Here is a 23,639-nt window from a genome sequence, read left to right on the forward strand (position 1 = left end):
GAAGCTATAGACAGAAGATTCAGATGCATGATCATGGACAAATACTGGGCATTTTGAGACAGAACAGAACTCTTATTGAGGCAAGGGATAAGAAGCAGGTCCACCCAATAAAATCCACTTCCCTCTGTATGAATAGACAGCCTCACTATTCAAAGCAAAAATGAGTTGGCAAAATACTCAGGTATGGGAAAGCAAAGGTGCATAAGGTTGCCTGTGGTCTGAGTTAAGGTCTCCTTGGTGCATTTCTTTCTGCTTATTTGAATGGCAAAATAAAAGACCTGATGTTTCTTTTCCCTCTAACAATCCTCACATGCAGCCTTGGTGAAACCACAAGAGGAATAGCACTTTGCCTAAGATAGCTCTTCATCTCTCAGATCATTTTGTACCTGCTTACTTAATGTCAAAATCAAGCAGCTTCTGCTGATAATGCAGAGCTAATAAAGCTGCACAAGACAAACACAATCTATTCTCATTCTGCCTCATGCTTCATAGCCACAACTGTCAGCTAAATTCCAAGGCTGAACCTATATCACTGGTAAGTCAAAAAGTTAGTCCCTTCTTCCTTTGCCCCAGCTTTCAGACTAACTTTACAAAAACATTAGGGGCACTAGTAACTGACACTAGTTAAAACAAGTTTGTTGTTGGTTTTAAGTTCCCATATCGCATTGGGCAAAAGTGGCATTTCTAGAAGCTTCAATCCTATTGCACTCTTTCTTTAGTTGTTCTCCAAACTCACTTGTGTTTTTACTAGCAGCTTGTCACTATAACCTGGACTTCAAGCAGTTTTTTTTCTGGTATACAACATTTTCTGATTTATGAGAATCAATGATACATGTGGGGCCTGAAAAAATAAATTTCAGGCAGCAGATAAATTAGATCCAATAGCCTGACACTAAGCTGAATACTCAGCTTCAGCACCTACTGTTCAACACCAAAATTTTAAACAGACAAGTAGTACTGCAGCTCCAGCAAGCCAGAAGAGCCTCCCAAGCTGCCCCTGAAACCCCTCAACTCCAAATTCAAACACTTCATGTGCAGTATGTTTTCTAAGAGCTGGTTCAACTGGCATTTCTCAAACTCAGATTCAAGACTGAAAACTATCTATGAGTTCCATATGCTCCAGGTTTCCAACAACTTAGCAAATACAAGCAAAGCACCAAGGTATCCTACAAGAAACGTCATTAATTTTTCCGAACTAACTTTAACAAGCCCCATGAGAAGCAGCAGTGAGGCAGCTTTGAAGGAGGTAATGGAGGCATTGGTTCTGTGAGAACTTGATAGACCAAGCACTAGCGTACTCCATTTTGGGTTACACAGTTTTCAGACTTTGGGGAACTATATTCCTGCTCACCTATTGGTGATGTCACATGTCAACATTTTGCTGCTCTTTTCACAAATTCTTTTTTTTTAACTCCTGGATTAGCATGGCCTACTGTCAGTCAAGCTCAAGACACATTTGCACGCATTAGAGAGCACTGAACAAGTCTTCAGCATTTGAGACCGCACAGAGGACACTGAATTTAGAGCTCATTATTTAACTTCAAAGCATTTTATATACAAGGCAGTAACGCAAATGCAGATTCCACTGTGCAAATACATGAAAACACATACTGTGGCCATTCTACATGCACTTTCAGCCTCCAAGAGGAAGACAGCTTTACTAAGAATCAGATCCTTTTCAATTTTCACCTCAAGAAATCTTCCCATACAAAGGAAAAACACCTTCATTTAACACTGAAATAATTGCATTTGACAATGTGCAATGGCAATTCGACTCCCTTCTTCCAGTATCATTACTCGCAATTCCCAGAATCTACCAGATATTTGCTTGTTAAAGAAGTTGTAAGAAGTGAACATGAGGTGGTAGAACTTACAACTAAACTGGATTCTTACACTCCAAAGAAGAATAAGCACTGCTTAAGGAGGATCCTGGAATTCTAGGACTTCTGTCAGATACACCTTGGATAACCACGACTAGTAGTGCTATTTGTGGGCCACTATCAAGCACAGTGGATCTGTTAGGCGATTAGTGGAATATTTCAAAAACAGCCACCAGAAATCTCCTTAGCACAACTGACAGTCACAGCTAATCCTTAGAAGAGCGCAGTTACAGCCTTCTCTCCTCCCACCTTTAAGGCTTGTTTCCCTGTATTAATATTGGTTGAAGCTAAAAATACCTTTGGCACATAGTAATTCTATTAGTATTCTGGCACACAAGTGCTTTTTTTTGTTTCTGTAATGCATCTGTTCCTGTAACAATTTACTAACAGCTTTAAGCATATCAGCTGCAAGCACAGCTGATCTTGATTTCTAAGAGAACAATTTAAACAAGAAAAAGAAATGTTTTCCCATTTATACACCCATGATGTAAAGCTATCTGTATTCGTCTACTAAAAGCCCAGAGGCTTGTAATGCTGGCTTCTAGCCAACACTAGAAAGATTTACTGAATACATACTGACCTTTTGCTCTAAAGCATTCCCAAAGCTGCTGTTGTTAATTCTGTCCACCCACAGTGCAGTGTAATACCCAACAAAAGCAACTGCCCATTGTACAGTTACCTAGAGAGAAGCATCTCCTCCAGCGACGGCACAGAGACATGATGTTCATTCCTTCTTGCACTGGCTGCATGAAGATGAACAGCAGTAGTCCTTCAAAGATCTCTACAGCATTAGCAGGTCTCAAAGCTGATTAAAGTGATCCCCATGGTAATCTGTGAAATATATGTTTTGCACTTTCAAACTGTTCCATACTGGATTCACAGAAGGAAAGTGTGCAGTAGGTGCCTGTGTATACCCATGCATAAAGACAGCTGGGGCTTTTGCTGGAACATTCTAATACATTTCAGCAAAAAGGGAATTCAGCATCATCCTGTGTTTCAGCACTTGAAGCAATCACCTGCTCAGTTCCTGAACTCTGACCCTTCCCACACCGGGTTTCAAAGCACAATTTCTCAAGTGAAATCCTCGTAGAAAGATACAGTAGAACTCAAGTTCTGTTCCCACTGGATATGCTACTTGTGATCTTACAGGTCATAAGATCCATTCATCTTTGCAGGTATAAAGGATTATTTTTTAAACTTACTTTTCCTTGCCTCTGAAGAGGTTTAATGGCAAAGTATTTTGGCTCTCCAATTAATAAGTTAAAAATTAATTCAGCTATCACTTCAGCTAATAAAAAACCCCCTCCTTTAAGGAAAGAGTAGTTTTCATTTTCTTTTAACCTGTAGTAACCCCATTAGTATCAGCCTCTTTTCAGAGTCACATCTACTTATATGGCACTTGCAGCAGCTCTGCAGGGTCCTTCCTCCCTGGCAGTCTGTCTCCCCTCCTTCCCATTGTCCCCCTCCAGATTATTCACTTGCTTTTTGTATGGAGAATAGGAAAGGCAAGATCAGCTATGTGCTTAAAGCCTCAGAAGACATTCAGAGGCAAGGATTTGGCTTTTTGGACTCTATCTGACATTACCTTCCCAATGAAGTATTGGATCTGCAGGACACTTCCTTGTGGCCATCAGGCCCACTTCAGTGCTTCATCAGCTATTTTTAGTGAGGGAGTACAGTCACACCAGGACAGCTGCATGCTCTGAGAAAGCCAGACTGCAGCAGCAGGCAAAGAAGGCAAGAACCACTACTGCATGTTAACCACCAACTGCAGCTTGGTCTGTTCTGAAGCTACCAGCACACTATTGTTACACCACCAGCTTTGGAGTTTAGTTCTGTATATGCCTGTGCAAAGCCATACTGCAGGTGTAAGGGGTGTATCAAGCCCATCTCTTAGCACCAACAGGAAGCTGGGTGGAGCAGAAAGTCAGAGCATTGCCTGGCAATTGGCACAACTCAAGTTGGTAAGGGATAATCGTGTAAAGGGTATCAATTATCTATGAGCAAGACAATGACAGGAAGTCATGGAAGACACTGCTAGCTACAAGTAAGTGCTTTTTCCTCAGGAGAGGAAGCTAACTCAGAATTTTAGTTGCTCTTATCCAGCTTTCATTAGGGAATATTGTTGCATAATGCATGAGGAAAACATCCGAGAACAGTGTTTGAGAGCATTATCTATTCCCGACACAGATGAGTCCATGAACAGACAGTATTGTATCTGTTTGTCCCCTGCATATAGCCGTACTCTGTTTTTCTTACTGAAACAGTAAACGCTCACCATCTGACTAGGCTAGCCTTGATTAGCTGTTCCCAATTACAGGGCATATGAATGGCCTATCTTGAAACACAACTGCTTATCTCCCCTTCTCCAGGCCAGCGAGATGTGACAGCAGAGGCACTGTTATCACACACGGAGGTGAGTAAACCAATAGCACCAGACTGGCCAGGCCCAGAATCAGTCTGGCAAGGTGTCAATTGCTTTCTGTCCTGGACTCCCCTTCACCATCTCATCACAGCCACCCCTGAATCCACCTTCTTTCAAAAGCTCAGCTGCTGCCAGAATGTATGGCCTTGGTAACATCTGCCTAACATTGTTCTAGACAAAAGCACAAGTTAGCCACAGCACTTACTATGTAAGTATTGGTACTGCACACCCCCTAACAAAGCCCCCCTTGGATCTTCCCAAACTTTGTAGCTTATACTCACAATTGCTAAAGAAGGCCACCTTCGGATCAGTAAGCTTGAGCTATCTATGTATTTGGGACAGAAATCTGCTACAAGGAGTCCTTGATCAAAATAAGGGATTACACTAGAATACGACCAGATCACTCAACTTTGTTATTTCTTTTCCAAGACAAAAAACCTCATCTAAACACACTGCACTGGTACTATAGCTTCAAGGTTTTCAAGATCACTTATTTTTTCCTTGACAGATATAAGACAGACATGATAAGTATACTCAGTGGAAGGGGTAAAGAGTCTGACTTAACCACATTATCATGACATTTTCTATATTGACTAGTTTTATTTTGTTGTCCCGAAGCCAAGTATGAACTCGCTACACATTATTTCTAAAAACAGCAATAAAAGATTAACTCACAGCATGCACTTAACATTAACCTCCAGGATTTTTGTCACTACTCCAAAATCGTATAAGATACAAAACATGTTCCTCCAAACAAATTGCAGAGTACTTCTCATCAAGCAAATTGATCTAGTTCAAATTCTTTCCAAACTTGTCTGTCCCGACAGCTTCATACATCCTCCAATAGCTTGTGCAGATCCCTCTAGGCATTTCTCAGAGCAAGTAGAGCATACATAAGCCATGTTCAGAGTATACCAAGAACCAGTAGGAGGAATGTTATGTCACTACTGTTGGTACATTTACCATCAATTGTGCACTGCTGATACCAACAGTGTTTGGACATTGCCTTACTTAAATATTTTCTAGTAATGCTTCTGTACTTTCTAGCTTTATGCACCGTACATGGGAGCAACAGTGAAACTGTGTAAAAACAAAATAACAACAACCAGGACTTTCCAATGGAGGCAGCACAGAATGTTTCTTACCTTGAGGTAACGGCTTCAAGGTGTAGAGCTAACTGAGCAGCCAAGGGTGTCTGAAGGCTGGCAAAGCATTTCTGCAAGAACAACAACTCCAGCTGTGCCCTGAAGTGAACTTGGTCTCAGATGAGTGGGGGCACCTACCCAAATGACCACCCGAGACCCCTGCACATGTGAAGCACGATTTTGCAACACTAGCAATATGCAAATAAGGTAGAAAGGTGGAGTCAAGTATGACAAGTAGTGATGTGTGTGGCATGTAGTAGTGATACACAAATTCTAGTACCTAAATACGCTCAGTTTTCATTTTAGCTTTGCACTCTATTTGGGAACTTCCCCAAGTGTCCAATTATGCGCACTACCAAATAAAGCAATTGTCTCCTTCCTAAATGTAGTTTCTTCTCTGAGTTTTGGGAGTTTGGCTAAAACAAGAACAGTCTTGTATCAGTACAGCTTTTTATTGTTGGAAATACTTCCACAGATGATGCTGAGTACCAGCATGTCCATACTGGAAGCTCCAGGCATTGGCAAAAAAAAAAAAAGTCAGGCATCAAAACATTACAAAATCTTTTTTTTAGGCATCATTATGTTTAGAGTCTTTGAGTTTGAGGCTTGTTTTTGTTCTTTCAAAAAATTCATCTTTTCACACCTGACCCTTTATAGTAAACACAGGTCACGTTTTCAGGATTGCCTGCAGTTACAGCTTGATCATTCTGCAATGCAGGTTCACCTCCCCACGTGCTACCTCAGAAGTGAACTGGAGGCTCAACATAAGGCCAATCAGAGGTATCACGAAAGCTGCAAGCACTTGGAATTTGCTTTAATGCTGAAGATAAAGTTCAGCCCTGATCTAATAGATGTTTTTGCATCAAGTTTAGCGATAACACTCAAAGTACAAGTCATTTAGAGTCCAACATTTATTCTAGTATAATATCAGACTTGAAAGTAAGTTTCAATTTTTTGTGTACCCTTCCCTAAACAGTTTTTTTGCCAGTTTAGTATTTACCAAGTATCCCACCTGGCATGTATATGAAAGGACTAGAAGAATTTTACTGAAACCACAAACTTAAAAGCGAACAGAAAAACAGGTAATTCCTTACCCATTCCTTCCCCAAGGGAACCACTCACACTTGAACAAACTTACTAACAATCACAGTGAGTGACTAAATATCAGATCAGTTGTAGTATTATATGTACACTTACATCTGCTCCTAAAGTCACCTTCTGATTTTTGTCATCTTGTTTATCCTGATAATCAGAACTACATGCTAGGATAAACCAGGAATGCACAGCAAAATTATTTACTAAGCAAGTACCAGCTATCAGCAAATATTTTAGAGTCACCAACAGAAGCATATCACGAGGAAATCTCTAACCACCCAATTCCTAAGCGTTCATTCAAGTCTCAGCACACTCAGCCACCACCAGGGGTTTCCTTTTTTGCAGCCAGGGCATTAGCACAGCTGGCTAAGGTCAGAGTTGGAGCTGTGCAGCACTTCGACAGCACAGAAGAATGTCTTTGTGTAACAGGGACCAGGCCCTTCCCACTCATTTCCAGCAGTCCTGCCTTTGAGATCAGTACTCAGAGATAGGTACCAAGACACAGCATTCATAAAATTGAGCTGTTCTTTGAGTCAGATACCATTAAGTATTTTATTACTGAATAGGCTTTTAGGTAACAGATTTCACCACCAGCACTTAAATTGATTTCAAGAACCCAGCCCCAAGAATTCATGCAAGTCTTAATCCTTCCCTGGCCTTTGTTCCCTACAAACCCAACCATATCCTTTAGTAATTACTCCATAACCTTTTGGGATACGCTTTTTTAAAAATACATCTTTTACCATTAGATTATGGACCAGAACAGATTAACTTTTAAAGGATAATTCTCCATCAGGCAGAACACAAGCCTCTTCCCCTTCCCGTTCTCCATCTCCCAGATTTGACTCATTAAGGTAGCCTACACTCCTCAGAAGAGCCTGCATCAGCTCCTTTTTGGCCCTTGGGGGCCAAACCTGCTAGAGTAGACATCGCTGCACCTCACAGCAGTACCGCTGCCACTAGTGCTGCACTCAAACTTCCACTCTGGTTGCACTCCTCTAGCTGTGCTGACAGCTGACTCCATCAAAAACATGAAACAAGTAGGCATTGCTCCCATCCTCTAACATCACTACACAGTTACTATACATATCTAACATAACCTCACAGAGGTGTAAACTACCAGCAATCAGACTTCTCACAGTACAAAACAGAATGATTTTTCAAAGCTCTGCAGCTGTTACTATGAAATAATTTGAAGTTAAATATAGGATTTCTGTCAGTCTTCTATACATTCTGGTTTTTCAAGTCTACATCTACTTTGCTTCTACAGTTCCAGGTCTCCAAAGGAGAAAAAATTTCTTAAAGAAATGCAAAGCAAAACACCCCAACTGCAAATATGTATATAGCCAGAGTTAACACCATTTTTTTAAAAAAGTAATTTTTTTCCTACTTGCTCAATATAACTTTCTCTTTAAGGGTATTAGAATTCAGTATCTTACTGTGTTGAAATAAATCTTCAAGGGCATTGCATGTTCAGAAGGTATATAAACACACTGGCCCAACAGTGAAATAGGGGCCTGAATTACTACTGCTACTGGTGAAAGCACATATGAGAAAAAAAAGAGGCTGTGTCAGTGACACCTGAATAGGAGCTCATCTAGACAGGATACCCCTGCCCTGGGAGTTAGACCTGGCCCTTCCCTAGTATATGCACTGCTCGGGAACAAAAGTGAATAAATGATTTTGAGTGGAGCACTGCAGAAAATCTTCAGTTCAAAGATAAGGTTTAGCTTAATCTCTCAAGTTCTGACACATTCCTACACATCTAGCAAGAGCACAGGCCCCAGCTGAACAGAATTCTTTCAGGTTAATTTTATGCAAGCCTCTTCCAGAGCATATTGTTCCACCACCAGATATTCTCTTTAACACCCTACTTCCAATATAATACAGTTTTACTATGATTAAGTTGGAGTTTGTTTCTTAGCAACAAATCAAACTAGTGAAGTCCAGGACTACAAGTGGCCAGTATATCCTAGGGAACAATGGCTGCAGAGACAGATCTGAAGACAAAGGCTGAGCATCAGGATGTCAACTTTTTTTTTTTTTTAAAGCTGTCCTACTGCATCTTCATGCTTCCATTTTTACTTGTGAAATGCAAATACTTCTAGAGGTCGGAAATATATTTGACACAGTTCACCATCACATTCACTGTTGTAACTCCCAGTAAAAAGAGCTTTTCCTTTTGTAGGCAGAATGAGATTTGCGCTCCTCAAGGAGGACAACTCTGTAAACAAGTTTAAACTGCTTAACACTAGTCTAGTTCAAATTAAGCCACTCCTGTGCCTATGCTTAGACACATGATCACTGTGTGCTAAGCACCTGTAGCTCCTTCATTCCATGCAAAGTAACTCCTTAAATGTGTATCTACCAGTTGGTGACCAGCAAGGCACCTTCCCTTCATGTGGTCAGTGGGACAGTCGGAGAGAAACGCAGCATAGCACTGGAAGCCATCACACCACCCACAGCCACAAGCAGAGCTCAGAACACTGCAAGTTGTTAAAAACTTAAGAGTTCCACCAAATAATAATTACCAATAAAGCAAATATCTCTTCATTTTTTGTACTTCAATGTGGCAAGCAAGTAAATACATAGGCCAAGTTTCTGGCAAGCCAGTAAGAAGGACAGAAACCAAATATCACTACTGCCTTAAGTGCATTTGTTCCTGCTCTAGTGATTTGATGAGTACTGGCCACAAACCACACCAATTAGCAATTACTCAAGTCCTGTAGCAGCTAACAATTTCTAAAGTCTTGAATGCAGTCCTTTGCAGCTTTATTTAGACATAAATTGTATTTGTTGCATAACAATTTGCATTCTTACTACCTAACAACAGAAATTTGACATTTTGTTTAAACACTAAGTTAGAAAGCCTGTGTTGGAGTAACTTTGAGATAGATTTGGTATCACTGAAGCTCTGGGAGTTTTGCTGTCAGTGCAAGTTTTCAACCCATTACACCTCACCATCCCACCCAGTATTAGCTTACCTACTATTTCACTCTAAAAGGTTAAAAAGCTTTAGCATGTTGACCCAAAACATATCAGATTGGTGGGGTAGCATCTAAGTAAAAGATTTCATTCCTTCTACCCAAGGCTGCTGTTCAGAGAACAGTGTGGTTGAACACTGAAAACAGCTCCTGTAAGATAAGTTTGTCACACAGTATATTCAAGCGATTTAAGATCATCTTACTGGTGTATCAAACCCCACTAGTTAAAGCTCAGTTTTCCCCAATTGAGAAATCAACTTTTCCAATGCAGGTAAGAAGGAGGGTAATAGCTGCTACAGCCCCTTGCACTTGAGAGTATTTTCCAGCCAGAAGTTCAGGCGTAACCAATTTCTGTTATTTTTTGTTCTCAGCTGGATGTTGTTCAAGTTCAGAAACCTGCTCTTTGCCCTCCTCCAGGATCTATCCCTTCAAGATTTATAGGAAGCACCTGTTCAAAAGAATCTTGAGGTAACATTTGCATCAAGCCCCAGTTTTATGTATTTGCGACAGCAAACATGGGCAGGTGTACCCAGAACTGCCTGCAGGGTCAGGAACACAATTCTTCTAACAGGCATTTGTTAATAATGAAACAGTAGCTGTAGGTTCTCTTTTAACTGTATCTCCCTAGCTTGTATAATCCGTGTTCTCTACCATAGACTGGCAAGGGAATTAATTCTCAGAGCAGCTCAGCAGCTAGGGAGACTGTAGTGTAACCTCTAATAATTTAGTATGAATTTTCAGTTTCCAGTTAATTTTTAATCAGAGCATCTCCAAACTGCTGAAAGCATGGCTCAGAGTCAAGAAATAGTAAGCACATGCATGCGAATGCATGCAGTACAAACAAGAAAAAACACAACTGTTTCCAGACTCTTTTTCTATGCTATAATGTTACTGGAATAAGATTAAGATATCTAGTGACGAGTCAGTCAATTCACATTTATAGAATTTTAATAGGAAAAGTGAGTATAACTAACAATTTTGATTCCATAATTGTGCACCAAAGCCCATATTTCCATAAGATCTAGAGAGGACTGCTTTTTACACAGCTATTTTTTTTTATTTAGAATATATATTGAAATCAGTAAATGTGAGATTAATCACAATCTAGTAACCCACTAAAGAAGGCCTCCCTACATTCCCATTTTCTGCAAAAACTACTTTCTTCGCAGAAGGTGAAGGGAAGAAATTAAATTGCAAGTGTTTTTTCCATTGCAAAATGGGAGCCTTAAATACAGCCAGGTTGAGCTACCTCCTATTTTGTGAGGCATCCCTCAACTAGCATTAAGGCACTTGATCCCATCTGTTACCAGTCTTTGTTTCAGATTAGTTTTACATTAGTCCTGACTGGAAGTCATCTTTTCTGTTCCCCTGCAACCTCTGCAGCTGCATTACTGGGCTGCATCAAGAGAAGTGTGGCCAGCAGGTCAAGGGAGGTGAGTCTCCTCCTCTGTTCTGGTAAGACCCCACCTCGAGTACTGTGTTCAGCTCTGGGGCCCCCAGCACAAGAAAGACAGGCACCCATCAGAGTGGGTCCAGAGGAGGGCCACAAAGATGATCAGGGGGGTGGAGCACCTCCCCTGTGAGGACAGGCTGAGAGAGTTGGGGTTGTTCAGCCTGGAGAAGAGAGCGCTCCAGGGAGACCTTGTAGTGGCCTCCCAGTGCTTAAAGAGTGCCTACAGGAAAAGTGGGGAGGGACTCTTGATCATGTGTGGGAGGACATTTATGAAGTAAGGGACATGTGAACAATCCAGTCTTTCCAGAGAATCTGAGCTGGGACGTACCGGAACTGCGGAAAGCATAAACAACTTCCCGTGCAGGGGGCATCAACATCTTACAGGTGCAGGAGAAGAGACAGCCGCCATCAATGACGCAGTTTTAATTCTCGAAGAAGATGGGTGTGAACATCTGTGAACGTGACTTGAACATGACTCGCAATGTGGCCAATCGGGTTGGACTATGGGCTGTTATTTGCGATGAAGCCAATCAGTATTTATTGGGTGTGGTCGAGGGTTATAAACTGCACTGGAAACATGGAAATAAAGGTTCACTTGTTAGATCACATTGATCGTGTCAGTGCCCTCACGCAGCTCCCGCAATCAGGGAGTGCAGTGACAGGACAAGGGGTAACGGTTTTTCTCCCTAAAGAGGGGAGATTTAGATTAGATATTAGGAAGAAGCTCTTTACTGTGAGGGTGGTGAGGCACTGGAACAGGCTGCCCAGAGAAGCTGTGGCTGCCCCCTCCCTGGCAGTGTTCAAGGCCAGGCTGGATGGGGCTGGGAGCAACCTGGTCTGGTGGAAGGTGTCCCTGCCCATGGTAGGGGGTTGGACTAGATGGTCTTTAAGGTCCCTTCCAGCCCAAACCATTCTATGAATCTGCGATTACAGGAGAAAGATGCCTGCAAACTAGTTTTGTATTTAAGTGTACACCATACAGAACAGTGTCACAACTTTTGAAAACCATATTTTAAAACAAACACAACAGAAGCCAGCTCCTGTATCAGAAGCTTCTCTCTACTGGGCAAAACCAGCTACACTTTCAGAGGCAGTTAAGCCTCCCTCGATATACCAGTTTTGCCCTACTGAGAGTGAAGAATCTGACTTCACACAGAACAGCCAAGTTCCAGCTGAATAAAACACCTGGATTGTCTTTTTTCCTCACAGCTCATATCTCTTGCTGTAGTTTTATACCATCCTCTTCCCTTACTTCAACTCCACTTAGCTTTCTGCATGATTTTTTCCCCTTCAGCCACTACCTCGGGCTCTTTGCTGTCTAAACAATCCAATCTGATAACCAAAAGCTGTAGATGTGATAAATGATGGTTTCCATAGCTACAACTTCTTAGAGCAAGATCTCTTTTCCCTAATCTCCTTTCGTTCCAGCAACTAATGCTCAGTTTATTTACCCAGATACCTACTACACACAGCCCAACAGGAGAAACCTGATGCTGTTTTGGGCTCTGTCAGTAAGAAAGCAAAAACCCTGTGGGCCTTCTACAAACAGAAACTGCCACAGTAACTGAGAACAGCTATACAAAAAACACTTTGCACACCCCCACTCCCCATGCTAATATCGGTCCTATATCAACCCAAAGTGGGAATGAGTTTGGACTCGATTTGGACTGTGCAGTCCTGCCTTTCCCATTACGCTCCTCAGGCACAGCAGGTCTGAAGAGCAAAACTCAATCTTCCCACAAGCGGCCCAAAAGCATACAATGCAGCCTCACTGACTTAACATACAGAAAGAATGGCTTTTGCTCCTCCAGTACACACTTCAGCCAGTAAGTTTCAAATTTAAAAAAATTGCAGCTTAGAGAAGTTTTCTAGTTTCAAGAACTTCGTTTTCCAAGTTGTTGACATATCTGGTCAAAAAAAAAAAATCTATCCAAGTACTGAAACATTAATTCATCTCAAGAATTTGACTTCAGGCCTTGATCTCAAGGTTTACCGCAAAGGAGCACACCAAGTCCCACAGCAGAGGTGGTACCATGGCCTGAAGCCTCCACAACTTGTCCGAAAGACCATCTTGCCGAAGTACCATTTTTCATGACTATTCCCAGTTAAGCTGAACTGCACCATGAAGTTAACCAAACTCTAAAATATAACAGCAAGAGTAATCTTGTCCACCTACCACCAAATTTGTGCTGCTTGCTTACCACTGTATAAGTATACATCCTTAGAGGCTTCTTATGGTACAACTCTAAGCACTGTCCCATCTATGCACATATATCACCTTAAAAAATGCATTTTCCAAGACACCTGGCATCCAAAGGAAGCAAGAACAAGCTTTCCATAAAGCTGCATGTCTCCCTAGATTATGTTGGTACTACCTACAGCAAGTGCCCTTCATGTTTACAAAGTGCTTTCCTTTCCATAAAGGATTATTCATCAAGCAACCACAGTCAAAATTAAAGCACAAACCATCAATTTTATCTTTATGGAAAATATGAAAGAGGATAACAATGACTCATATTACTAGTGGCTGGGAAAAAAAAAAAATCTCAGAGGCAGACATTAACAGTTATCACAGTGAACCTCTGTTCTCCAAGTACTCCAGAGCAGTCTTCCGGTACTGAAATACAGGAGATGCTGGATCACATCTACTCTCTCTGTAAACATGTCCACATCCACAGTGTTGCCAACATGGTGTGACAAAACACTTGGCACCTCCAAAGCTTTTTACTTGTACAGCAAGACTCCCCCTGCTATGTGTATTAGAAATACAGCTTTGTCAGTTGAAGTCATCTATGATTATGACCCCCATAAAGACATCCAGGACTATCAGAAAACAGTTCTTCAAATATTGATTTACAAACACTCCTGGGGGAAAAAAAAACAGCAACAAAAAAGAAAAACAAGAAACCACAAAAACCCCAAACTTGCAGCAGGAACAAATTAAGTCTTCAGTTTCACTAGCAGGTCAACCAACTTCTCACCTTCATCCCAACTGGATCTCCCTTCCAGTTAACAAAAACCAACACACAGAAACCCAGCCTTTAAATAAACAGGAGCAATGCCTATATACACTTATTACCTGAAGATAATAGTAAACATAGTGAACTATGTTCAATTTTTGTGAACTAAGATCTGTCCTAGCTTGTGCCACCAAAGCATGACTATTAATAGACAATCCTTGCAATCCAGTTATCAATGCTTTTGTGTCAATGTTATCAAGGCAGTTGCTTCCATATTAAATAGGCTTTCTACTTTAGAAAGCTAAAATATTGATGTAGATAAAGAAGATGAAGTACTTGCAAACAATGTAATACTATCAATGAAAAGAACAGGTATTTTTCTTCCATCCTCTTAATATCCTCTTGAGTAAACACCAACAGAAGTATTCAGCATGTTAAGATAATTCTAGTTTTTTTTAAATAGCCTGAAACCACTACAGCTTCTTGCTTTTATTTGCACTTATATCAACTCAGCATCAACAATGCTATAGAGCTGATTTAGCTCATTTATTTTTAGAGGCAAGAACACTAGATAACTGTAAAAGGGAGGAGAAAACAAACATTTAACAAAAATCTTCTTAGAGTCACAGGATAAAGCAAAGAAATGCATTCCTTGTACCCCATAGCAGTAGCACTTGGCCTGTGCCTGGGACTGCTGCCTTCTAATAGGCCAGATGAGAACTCCTTTACCAGCTGAAACATAAAAATACCTTTTGAAACTAAAGGCCACATATGCACTAATCCAAAATGGAACAACATCACTTAGCAGTTCTTGCCTAACACAGCCCTATGACCTAACTTGCAGCCCTTGGCCAAAGTCTAGCTGAGAAGTTAAGGATTCAAATATGACGTGCTATAGTTATAAGCACAGAGACAAGCACAGCCTTTTCCCTACGGGTTCTTAAGACAGCTTTAATGCAGCCCTGAGACTCTTCCCATGAAAAAAGTTCTAATGATTAGTTGATCCTTTGGCACTCCCTTAAGAGCAATCCTTATTACACATCAAGAACAATTGTTTAAAAAAAAAATAAATCAAAGGTATCAACAGCAGGCAGACAGGCTGCAACATAGGGATAGCTCCGTCTGGCAACTGCAGCTAATCAGTCCAACCAAGCCTTGGGGAAAGCTGGCTTCAGGGGAAGCATAGAATAGCTCTAACAAAATCCAGATTTGCATTAGATGAAAATCCAGTATTGTGTATCTTCTGTCATCATTCAACTTCAGTTTCCCCTCACTCACTAGACTTGTTTGATGCAAGCCCTATTAATTATTTACACAGCACGCCTGCTCTAGACATACAGGGCATTAGCAGGTACCCTCATAACTGAAGTACTGACGAAGAGGAAGCAGGAGGGGAAGATGAAAGACAGCACACAAGATACGCCACTAGCAATACTAAATGCGCAATGTTTGCCCTTCATACTTGGTCAGTGAAATAGGCTGCAGATAATTCATTGGATTTGTCAAAGCCAGCTTAGACCTGCCACTTGCTCACTACGCAGCGCTATGCAACAGCCATGGACAGAATTGCTGTTACCCTTAATGGGGTGAGGTAAGGGTCCTGTAGCTAAAAGCCACAGACATGATCAGTGGAGTTGCTAAACTTCCATCAGCCAACAGCACTCAGATTACAAAGACAAGCCCACCACTTCATTAAAATTTAAGAATACTAGGAAAACAACAATTAGTTTAGGAACTCATGTTTGTTCTCTTCTCATGTCTGCACATGTGTACAGGTATCGTGGAAGACCTCCACAGAAGAACACGCATTAGAAAAGCAGCGTTTCTTAGAAGCATCTAATCTATTATGCAGAGACAAGGATGAATATCTTACCCTGATCAGACATGGGCAATAGCTGTATTGGGGTGAATTTTAACTGTCAAGAACAAAACACAGCAGACTGCAGCCTTAAGGCCAACCAAAGCAATGCAGGTCCCTCTGTATTTTGTGACAGAGCCTATCACAAAAGCACAACAAACCCAATACTGTGTCTTCATCTCACCACTGCCAACTGCTGTCACTGGAAAGGGCTCAACCAACAGCAAGCCTGCTATGTCTTACTGAACCCCGTGTCCTTACTAGTGCTACTGACTGCTGAGACAGAGCCACATCTTGCATGCTGACCTGAGCTATGACATGGTAAGGGAATGACCCTGCAGAGTAGAACCAGCTTTGAAAGACAGTGAGGCTCCCTCAGCACTCTGAGGGCAACTCCCAACTCACCCCTACAAAATCCCTCAGATGCCTCATCTTTTACCCCCACATTTGTCCAAAACAGCAACATAACACACTAAAACCCATCAGTCCATGCTCTAGAGGATGTTAGCAAAACACCAGTCTTAAGGAAAACATATTTAAATGGCATGACCATGTGGGCATACCCTGAGCATGCCAACATGCCACACAAGACAGCTGAGACCACCTTTTCCAGGACACATCTGACTACAAAGTAGGAACCTAAGGTTTAAACAACCTCCCATGAACCCCAGGGTTTCAAATACATATATACCTTCCTTTGCAAGGGAAGGAAGAAAGACTAGCAAGACTGATCCAGAAATAATCAGGAAGAACTGTTTGATCATCAAGGACAGGCTGATGGGTACTGATTAAGCAGTCAGCCACAATCTTTGCTCCCAGCATTTCTTCAAACCACTTCCCTCTGCTTGGCAGCTATGTCACATGTACTGCAGAAAACAACAGGGAAGGATCACTTGCATTAAGAAGACACTAGAACCCCCTGAAGTTCATTTCAGATCAGCTATTGCAGAAGCAAGGCCTAATTTTACCTCATCCTGCCCCTGTTAGATGAAGAGCTTGCTATTCGGTACAGGCTTGTGCATTTGAGTACTCACCTTAGATACACAGATACCCCTTTGGGCACGGAGCAGATCTTTTCTGCAATGCTAGGTTTCAGTGCCTGGACAAGCCACCAAAATGCCTCTGTAAGGCACTGATCCTACGCAAGAGGGTACCCGACCATCACACTACAAGTTCTAAGGATTGAGTGTTAAACCAAGAACAGCATATTATTAAACCACTATATCCTTACTACTGTTGTTTCTGCTTTCTTCACGTGTGCTCAACACAGAACAACATAGATATGAAAGAAATAATGGGGAAAAAAGTTATAGTCTATTCCCCTCACTGAGGCAACATTTTTGAAATAGAAGTCACACCAAGTTGTTGAAGAAGTACTTGGTAAAACAGGTGAAAAACCTGACTGCATTGTATCATGACAGAACAAACATGCACTAAGCCACACAGGCTTGTGTGGGTTATGTGGCTTATTGTATTCATTAAATGTTCACTACAACTGTTAGTGGGACTCTTAATGGAATGCTTCAAGAGAGGAAATTGGCAACCAATTCATTCTCACTAATTGCAATATACTTTCAGCCATCTCATGCAGCAGCCAAATGCCTTGCAGAAAACAGCATCTTTCTAACAGCCTCGTGTAATAACTAATAAAATTAGACTATCATGTTCTTGTTAACTCTTATACTAATTTTTCTAATGTAGTACCTAACTATGTTCAAGTTTAACAAGACTGTAATAATATTGTTCCTGCATTATGTCAATCAGACAGCATATTTTAGCCCTCCACCTTCAGACCAAGGACTGTTCAGCAGTCCCAACATGGCGGAGGGGACCCTCCACATGCATATAGAGGGCTGCACTGAATCCCAGAGCTATGAACATAACCCATTCAGACACATCACTCCACTCCAGTGAGAGATGCCATCCTTGGTGCAGAGTGGGCAACATGGAAGTGACTATTAACAGCAGGAAGAAGAAAAAAACCTCAGGCTATTTCAGAGCTCCAAGAGTAACAGAATCATTGCAGAGTGACTCTGCTATCCTACATCACCATCACAACACCAACAGGACATGCAGAAGTAGCACATTCCTCAAGAGATTCATTTTCTGGCACCAACAGACATTTTGTTCCTTTTAAGGCGCCTTAGAACAGAAGTATCTATGCTGATGTGAGAATTAAAAGCCCTCCCCACCACCTGGCAGTTTCGAGATGACTTGGAGGCAAGATTGAAACCATCACCTCCCCAAGAGGAAAGTTACAGCAAGGGGGTGGAATAGTAGGTGTCTGCATTTCATGTTTCTTATATTTGGACCTAGAAGAGCAATTTCTGTACTCCCAGCCTTGAGCACCACATAAAGAATGCAGTGCAGAACCTCTCATGTTGCTTATAAGTGATCTGTATCACCAAGGACTACCAAAACCAGAACACAGTTAATAATCTTTAAGGCAGCTAAACAGAGACATACATCTGCACAAAGCTCAGGACAGACCTGATAATCAGTGTAGGACAAGTTTATTTTTAGTTTAATGGATGTATAAACAGACTTCCAAAACAAAATTCAACAGCAGTTACACATTTAACCAAGGACAAGAGAAGAGCTGCCATCACACATCTCTGCCTGTCCCCTGCAGGAAAAGAGCACTACTGACAGATAAGAGAGGCTTACAGATTTTGCAGTATCAGCCAGTCTTATCTCTGCTCTACAGCCTCAGTCAGAAGATCAGATCAGGGATGAGAAGAAAGCTTATTGAGCTAGAACCTCACATGGATCCTTCCTTTTCTCTTTGAAGCATGTTATATAAAAAAAATATAATTACCAGTTATTTTAATGCTGCAGTAATAAGTGTTATTTATCCACCTGCTACTGTTATGCTGAAGTCCTATAGTATAACTGCAGAAGTTCTCCCCTAAAAGTATTTTTATTAGCAAAATCTCAACTTAATAAGCCTTTTTAAGCTAGTTGTTCTTCCTGGAACAGCTATCTTGTCTGCAGCATCTGTAGTGGATGAGTTCTAAAAGTATTCTTCCCTCTTTTTCACCTGCTACCACTCCCCCCCCCCCGCCCCCCAAGGTGAGATAATAGTCTCAGTGGCTTGATCTCTAAAAGATACATTATCATGGTTCTACAGATTTTTCTGGGAAGCCTATAGCTCAGACACTGAATTGATGCAGATTGGTGACAGTGAATTTGATTTAGGCAGAGTTATGCTGACTAGACCAGCTGGGGCTATGACCACACAGGTCTCCTGCTAGAGTTCATGCAAGCTTGTCATTGCCAAAACATTAAACGTTTGTTTTCCATCAGATCAGGATACAGCTTGACCTATTCCACCACTGCTGAGAATTAAGTATATTTGTACTGTATCCTCATGTCACTTTTGAGACATTCCAGTACCTGTCTGCAATAGGCAGAGTTTTATTGGAACTGCTACCAGAACGAGCAAAGACAAGAATCACAGACTTTTCAGTATTTAATTATCTAGTATTGCACAGGCTGCTGTGGATTTAGAGGAAATTATGCTTATGAGTCATATGCTAGTACTGGAGGACTTTTCCATGACAAAGTAGCCCTAGGGAGGAGAGGGGGAAAAAAGCCCAAACCAACCAACCACTGCTGAAAGCTGAACGTCACCACCTAGCTGACTCAATTTCCAAAGACAGTGCATCCATCCAGGTACAGCAAGCACTGCTGTTTCCTTCCTAAGAAAGTCTTACTAGCTAGATGTCAGCCACTCTTCTCTTTCCTGCTGTTCAGTGCAGGGAATGGTTCAGTCCAAAAGTGGTTCTAAACGCTTCAGGACAGAGCTTCAGGCAGTAGCGAACTGTATCCATTACTGGGTTAGATACAGGTTGCTCAAGTTTCTCATTCCTTCATGAATGAGGATACACCTTTTGAAAGGGAAATAGTCATTCCCAAGCCCAGTACAAGCTTCACTTTTAATACAATATGAAATCAAGCAACCAGTTCTCTCAAATAACTACAGGGGACAAAAATCGTATAGTAATTTTTTCTGAAAGCCTAAAAGCCTTGTTTTTCTTCCCTCCAAAGACTATCACAGAAGGTATTTGTTCATACATGAGCAGAACTCCTCAACTAGTAAGTATTAATTTGCTATACCATGTTTAGAGACCTTCAGAAATACTATTATCACATTATTATCACATAGCTGTTTTACTTTGCTATCAATAGTAGAGCTACTCAATGGAGAGAAATCCATTCACTGTCTTAATAGTGAACTCCTTGTTAAAACAACAGTTCCTCACCGCTAATTAGCCTTACACCCTAACAAATTTGAAGGAGTGTCTCACATTAAGTATACCTTCCATCTTTAACATAACTCCTACTATGCAGCTGTTGAGAACCAGCACTGTAGTGCTCACATCACACAGTTTAAGTGCCTATGATGACAGCAACACAGGATTACCCGCAGGAAGGAATTATCCTGATATGGATTCATAGTTGTTTGATCTCCAGGTTGAAGTTTTAGCTATATTTTTACCAACCAATATCTTATCACAAATAAAAGAACAAACCTATTACAGTAAAACCAGGCATTGGCTTTGCTTACCACAAGACTCATTCTGTACTGCTGAGTAAAACTTCCTATCAAGAAAACAGGCTTTCAGCTCTTCCACATAAGAAAGTGAAGAAAAGATAAAGATAATCAGTATCTACCTCAGATTAACACATGAAAAACACATTTTTTAATAAATGCAACTTTCCCTCCCCTCCAACAAACTTACCAGACTGAAATCCAAAGCTAAAAGAAAGGACAAAACTCCTATGTGCTTATCCTACCAAAACCTCTACAGACATAACCCCCTACTGCTTTTCTCCTCTTTTAAAGTCTTATCTGTCTGCATTACCTTCTCTCACCCACAAACTAGGGGGCTGGGGCTCATTAGTGTAAACACAGCTTTAATAATTGGTATCAGACAGAACTTGTATCTAGTTAAGCCTACTTTCTGGTGAGTAGTTAAAACACAACCTATTCAGCTTGAATGGTCACTATGTTGCCTCACCTGAATGAGAATAAGTAAAACTTACTTTTACTGTTCCTTTGATTTTGTAAATGTTGGCGTTATTACGAGATTACTTTTTAATTTATTTGTAATAGTATACAATAACCTGTACAAACAACCAGAAAAGGTTAATGGATTTTTTTTCTGGTGTTTTAAAGTTTAGTTCTTTACCTCTTAATTGACTTCTTATTGAGTCTTCTTTCACTGTTCTTTAGTATGAACTGATTTTCCTTTTTAGAGGTGTATATAATAAGAAAACTCCTTTAATATCTCTTCCTATCTTTTGGTGTATGAGACAATTCTAAAGCGTCTATTTCTGCTTTGACCTTAGTTTTAGCTACTTGCTTTTCTTCTGTTAATCTAATTCTATTTTTGGCTATAGCCCCAGTCACAGCATAGTCTTCTACCTGAAGCACTGCCAATCTTCTTAATGTAGGACTTCCCTTCCCCCTTCTTCAGGCTGCTAATCACTCTTCTCAAATTTTAGACTATAAAAACTGATATATCAATTTTCTTATTAGAATTGTTTATGCAGGAGTAGAATCATTGTTAATAAGCTATTTAAACAATAAGAAATAATGCAAAAAACCTACAGAAATATAGCTTATAAAATGCCCTTGTAAAAATAAACCTTTACAAGAAATAAAGGATTAAATGAAAGGTCATGCTCTGTTTGTCTTTTCCAGAATATCCACATGGACTTGGTTTCATGAGGTCTGACATCACCAAAGCCAGATGGCAACTATGAAAAAAATGTAACCGTAATGGCTGCCAACAGACCTGACTAAAGAAACCTTTTCATAAACCATTTTCTATTTCCCAGCACCACACAAATACTGTGTAGCTGCCTGAAATCTTCATATTGACCCTGTGAAGTAGATAACTAAAGTTATTCCCTTGCTCTGGAGACACTGATGACAAAATACTTGGAACTGAAGTGAAACAGCTTTAGCTCACCATGAAGACAGAAGCTACCACATCACTGCTGTTCTTCTCCACATCAGTAAATTTTGTGGCTGCTGCTTAGGGTACTAACATTTTATTACTGAAAGTTAGTTCATGTACTAATTCTGATTAAAATAAAAAATATGGTTGTTTACGGTTGCTGAGTCCCAAATTAATGACAGTGTACACTCCAATAGTACCATCTGACCTGTCTAGACATGAACTGGGACATAGAAATATAAATCCTTTCAACAGTGGGCAAAACTGATGTCCTGATTTAATTTGTAGCCTGTAGCAGAATGAGGCAGAAATTCAGCAGTATGTTTGTGTGTAAAGTATTGGGTGTCTTACAAGAGGCTTTAACTGAAAAAAAAAAGGTTCCAGTAGAAAGAAGGAATAAGATTAACTCTTGCCTCTGGTTGTCAGGGATCTCTCTACATAGGAGATGGCACTGATAACCTGGTAAAAGAATTTAATGTCTCTTTAAACAACAGCAATCATAGCAGGAACGGCCAGTGCACAGACCCTGGGAAACCTGGCTGTCTAATGAACCAAAAAGTACCAAAAGGACTACTGAATTATTTAAATCCCATGCTATTTATCACTAACACAAAATTGCACTGTCTCAACAAAACCATGTCAGACACATTATTGCAGCTATTTTATTCCCATATTTCTCTCTTTGGGGTTCTGGCAAACAGCCTTCAAAGAAAATGGTTTAGGTAATCAGCAGGCAGACCAAAACTTCAACAAAACCATCCAGTGTTGAGGACTGCAGAATCTTCTTCTTTGGAGCCCTGGATTAACAGTCTTCCTTGATGGTAAAAGTTTAGGATTGTTGAGATCTTTCCTGCAGTTCAGTCTTGGAACACTTACTGCTCTCTCCCATGCCATGCCAGATGCAGCCCTTCGCATCTAACTGGAACTCCTACCAGAACCAATGTGGGTGAGCACATTGAAGGGAGATGGCATGGAGTCAGTGGCGGAAATGGACAGCGATTTAAATGGCAGGTGCATCTACTGTGAGACAAAAATGACTTCCTCATCAAGCTGCTTTCAGCGGAGATCCTGTAACTCAAGAGACCTTCTTGGATCTACTGTAGGATCTGGGATTTTGCAGTTCTCCTATGAGATGCTCTGTCAGAAGAGAGGGAATGGTAATGGGGAGATGCTGTGCACAGAAGACCATGCGTACATAGTCCCAGCTAACAGAGACCCATGATAGAAGGGCTCCCTGGCATGCATTTAGGGAAAGCATCACCTGTGTTACTGGGCAATTTTAGGATGACAGCATACATTACAACTCACAGGAAGTTCTTGATAAACTGGCAGTAGGAGGGTTGGGAGACATGTGCTGTCCTACCTCCTGCGTAAGTCATGTATACACCTCCCTTGTGGTTGGATCGCCAGCTGTATCCAAAGGCTGTCCATATTCCAGAGTGAAAAAAAATACCCTGACTGGACTTCAGGTTGTCAGAAAATACAGTCCAGGCAGCAGGATACTCTCAGAGTTTGTATCTCTGTCTGCACACAGTCACACTGAAAAATCGAAAGGCAGAGGTTCTCTCTTTATTTATGGTTCATAGGGACAAACACATTTTCTTTTATCAGTTCGGACTGCCATGGTTGTAGTGTCCTCAGGTTGTCCTCTTTTGGCGTCCAGAGAAACTGATCTATTTTGTTCCTGTTGGCAGGACATTCAGGGATACTGACTCCCTCCTTCCCCCTCTGCCACCACGCTCTTCCATTATTTTACATTTCTCATGTTACTGCCTTTATGCACTTTTTGCTTTTTTCCAAAACAATTATTGGTCAATTATAAGTAAGAAATTAATCTGAAACTCAAATGACAGGAGACAACACAGATCAA

The 23,639-nt window shown here is 40.9% G+C and overlaps 1 protein-coding gene across 2 annotated transcripts in view; it reads right to left on the reverse strand.

The window, feature by feature from the left end:
- The window catches only part of ATP8A2 (ATPase phospholipid transporting 8A2), a 340,483-nt gene that overhangs the window by 306,574 nt on the left and 10,270 nt on the right, over positions 1-23,639 (reverse strand). The window contains exon 1 of one of the 2 annotated variants that reach the window (XM_086481835.1): positions 2,560-2,629. The exons of the other annotated variant lie outside the window; for it this stretch is intronic. Within the exon in view, the coding sequence (XP_086337961.1) occupies positions 2,560-2,629 (70 nt within the window). Of the gene's footprint in view, positions 1-2,559; positions 2,630-23,639 lie in introns of those variants that run through there. 2 annotated transcript variants of the gene reach the window in all.

This window comes from Leptosomus discolor, chromosome 1 (genome assembly GCF_034619465.1).
Source record: "Leptosomus discolor isolate bLepDis1 chromosome 1, bLepDis1.hap2, whole genome shotgun sequence".
In the NCBI taxonomy this organism is placed as follows: domain Eukaryota; kingdom Metazoa; phylum Chordata; class Aves; order Leptosomiformes; family Leptosomidae; genus Leptosomus; species Leptosomus discolor.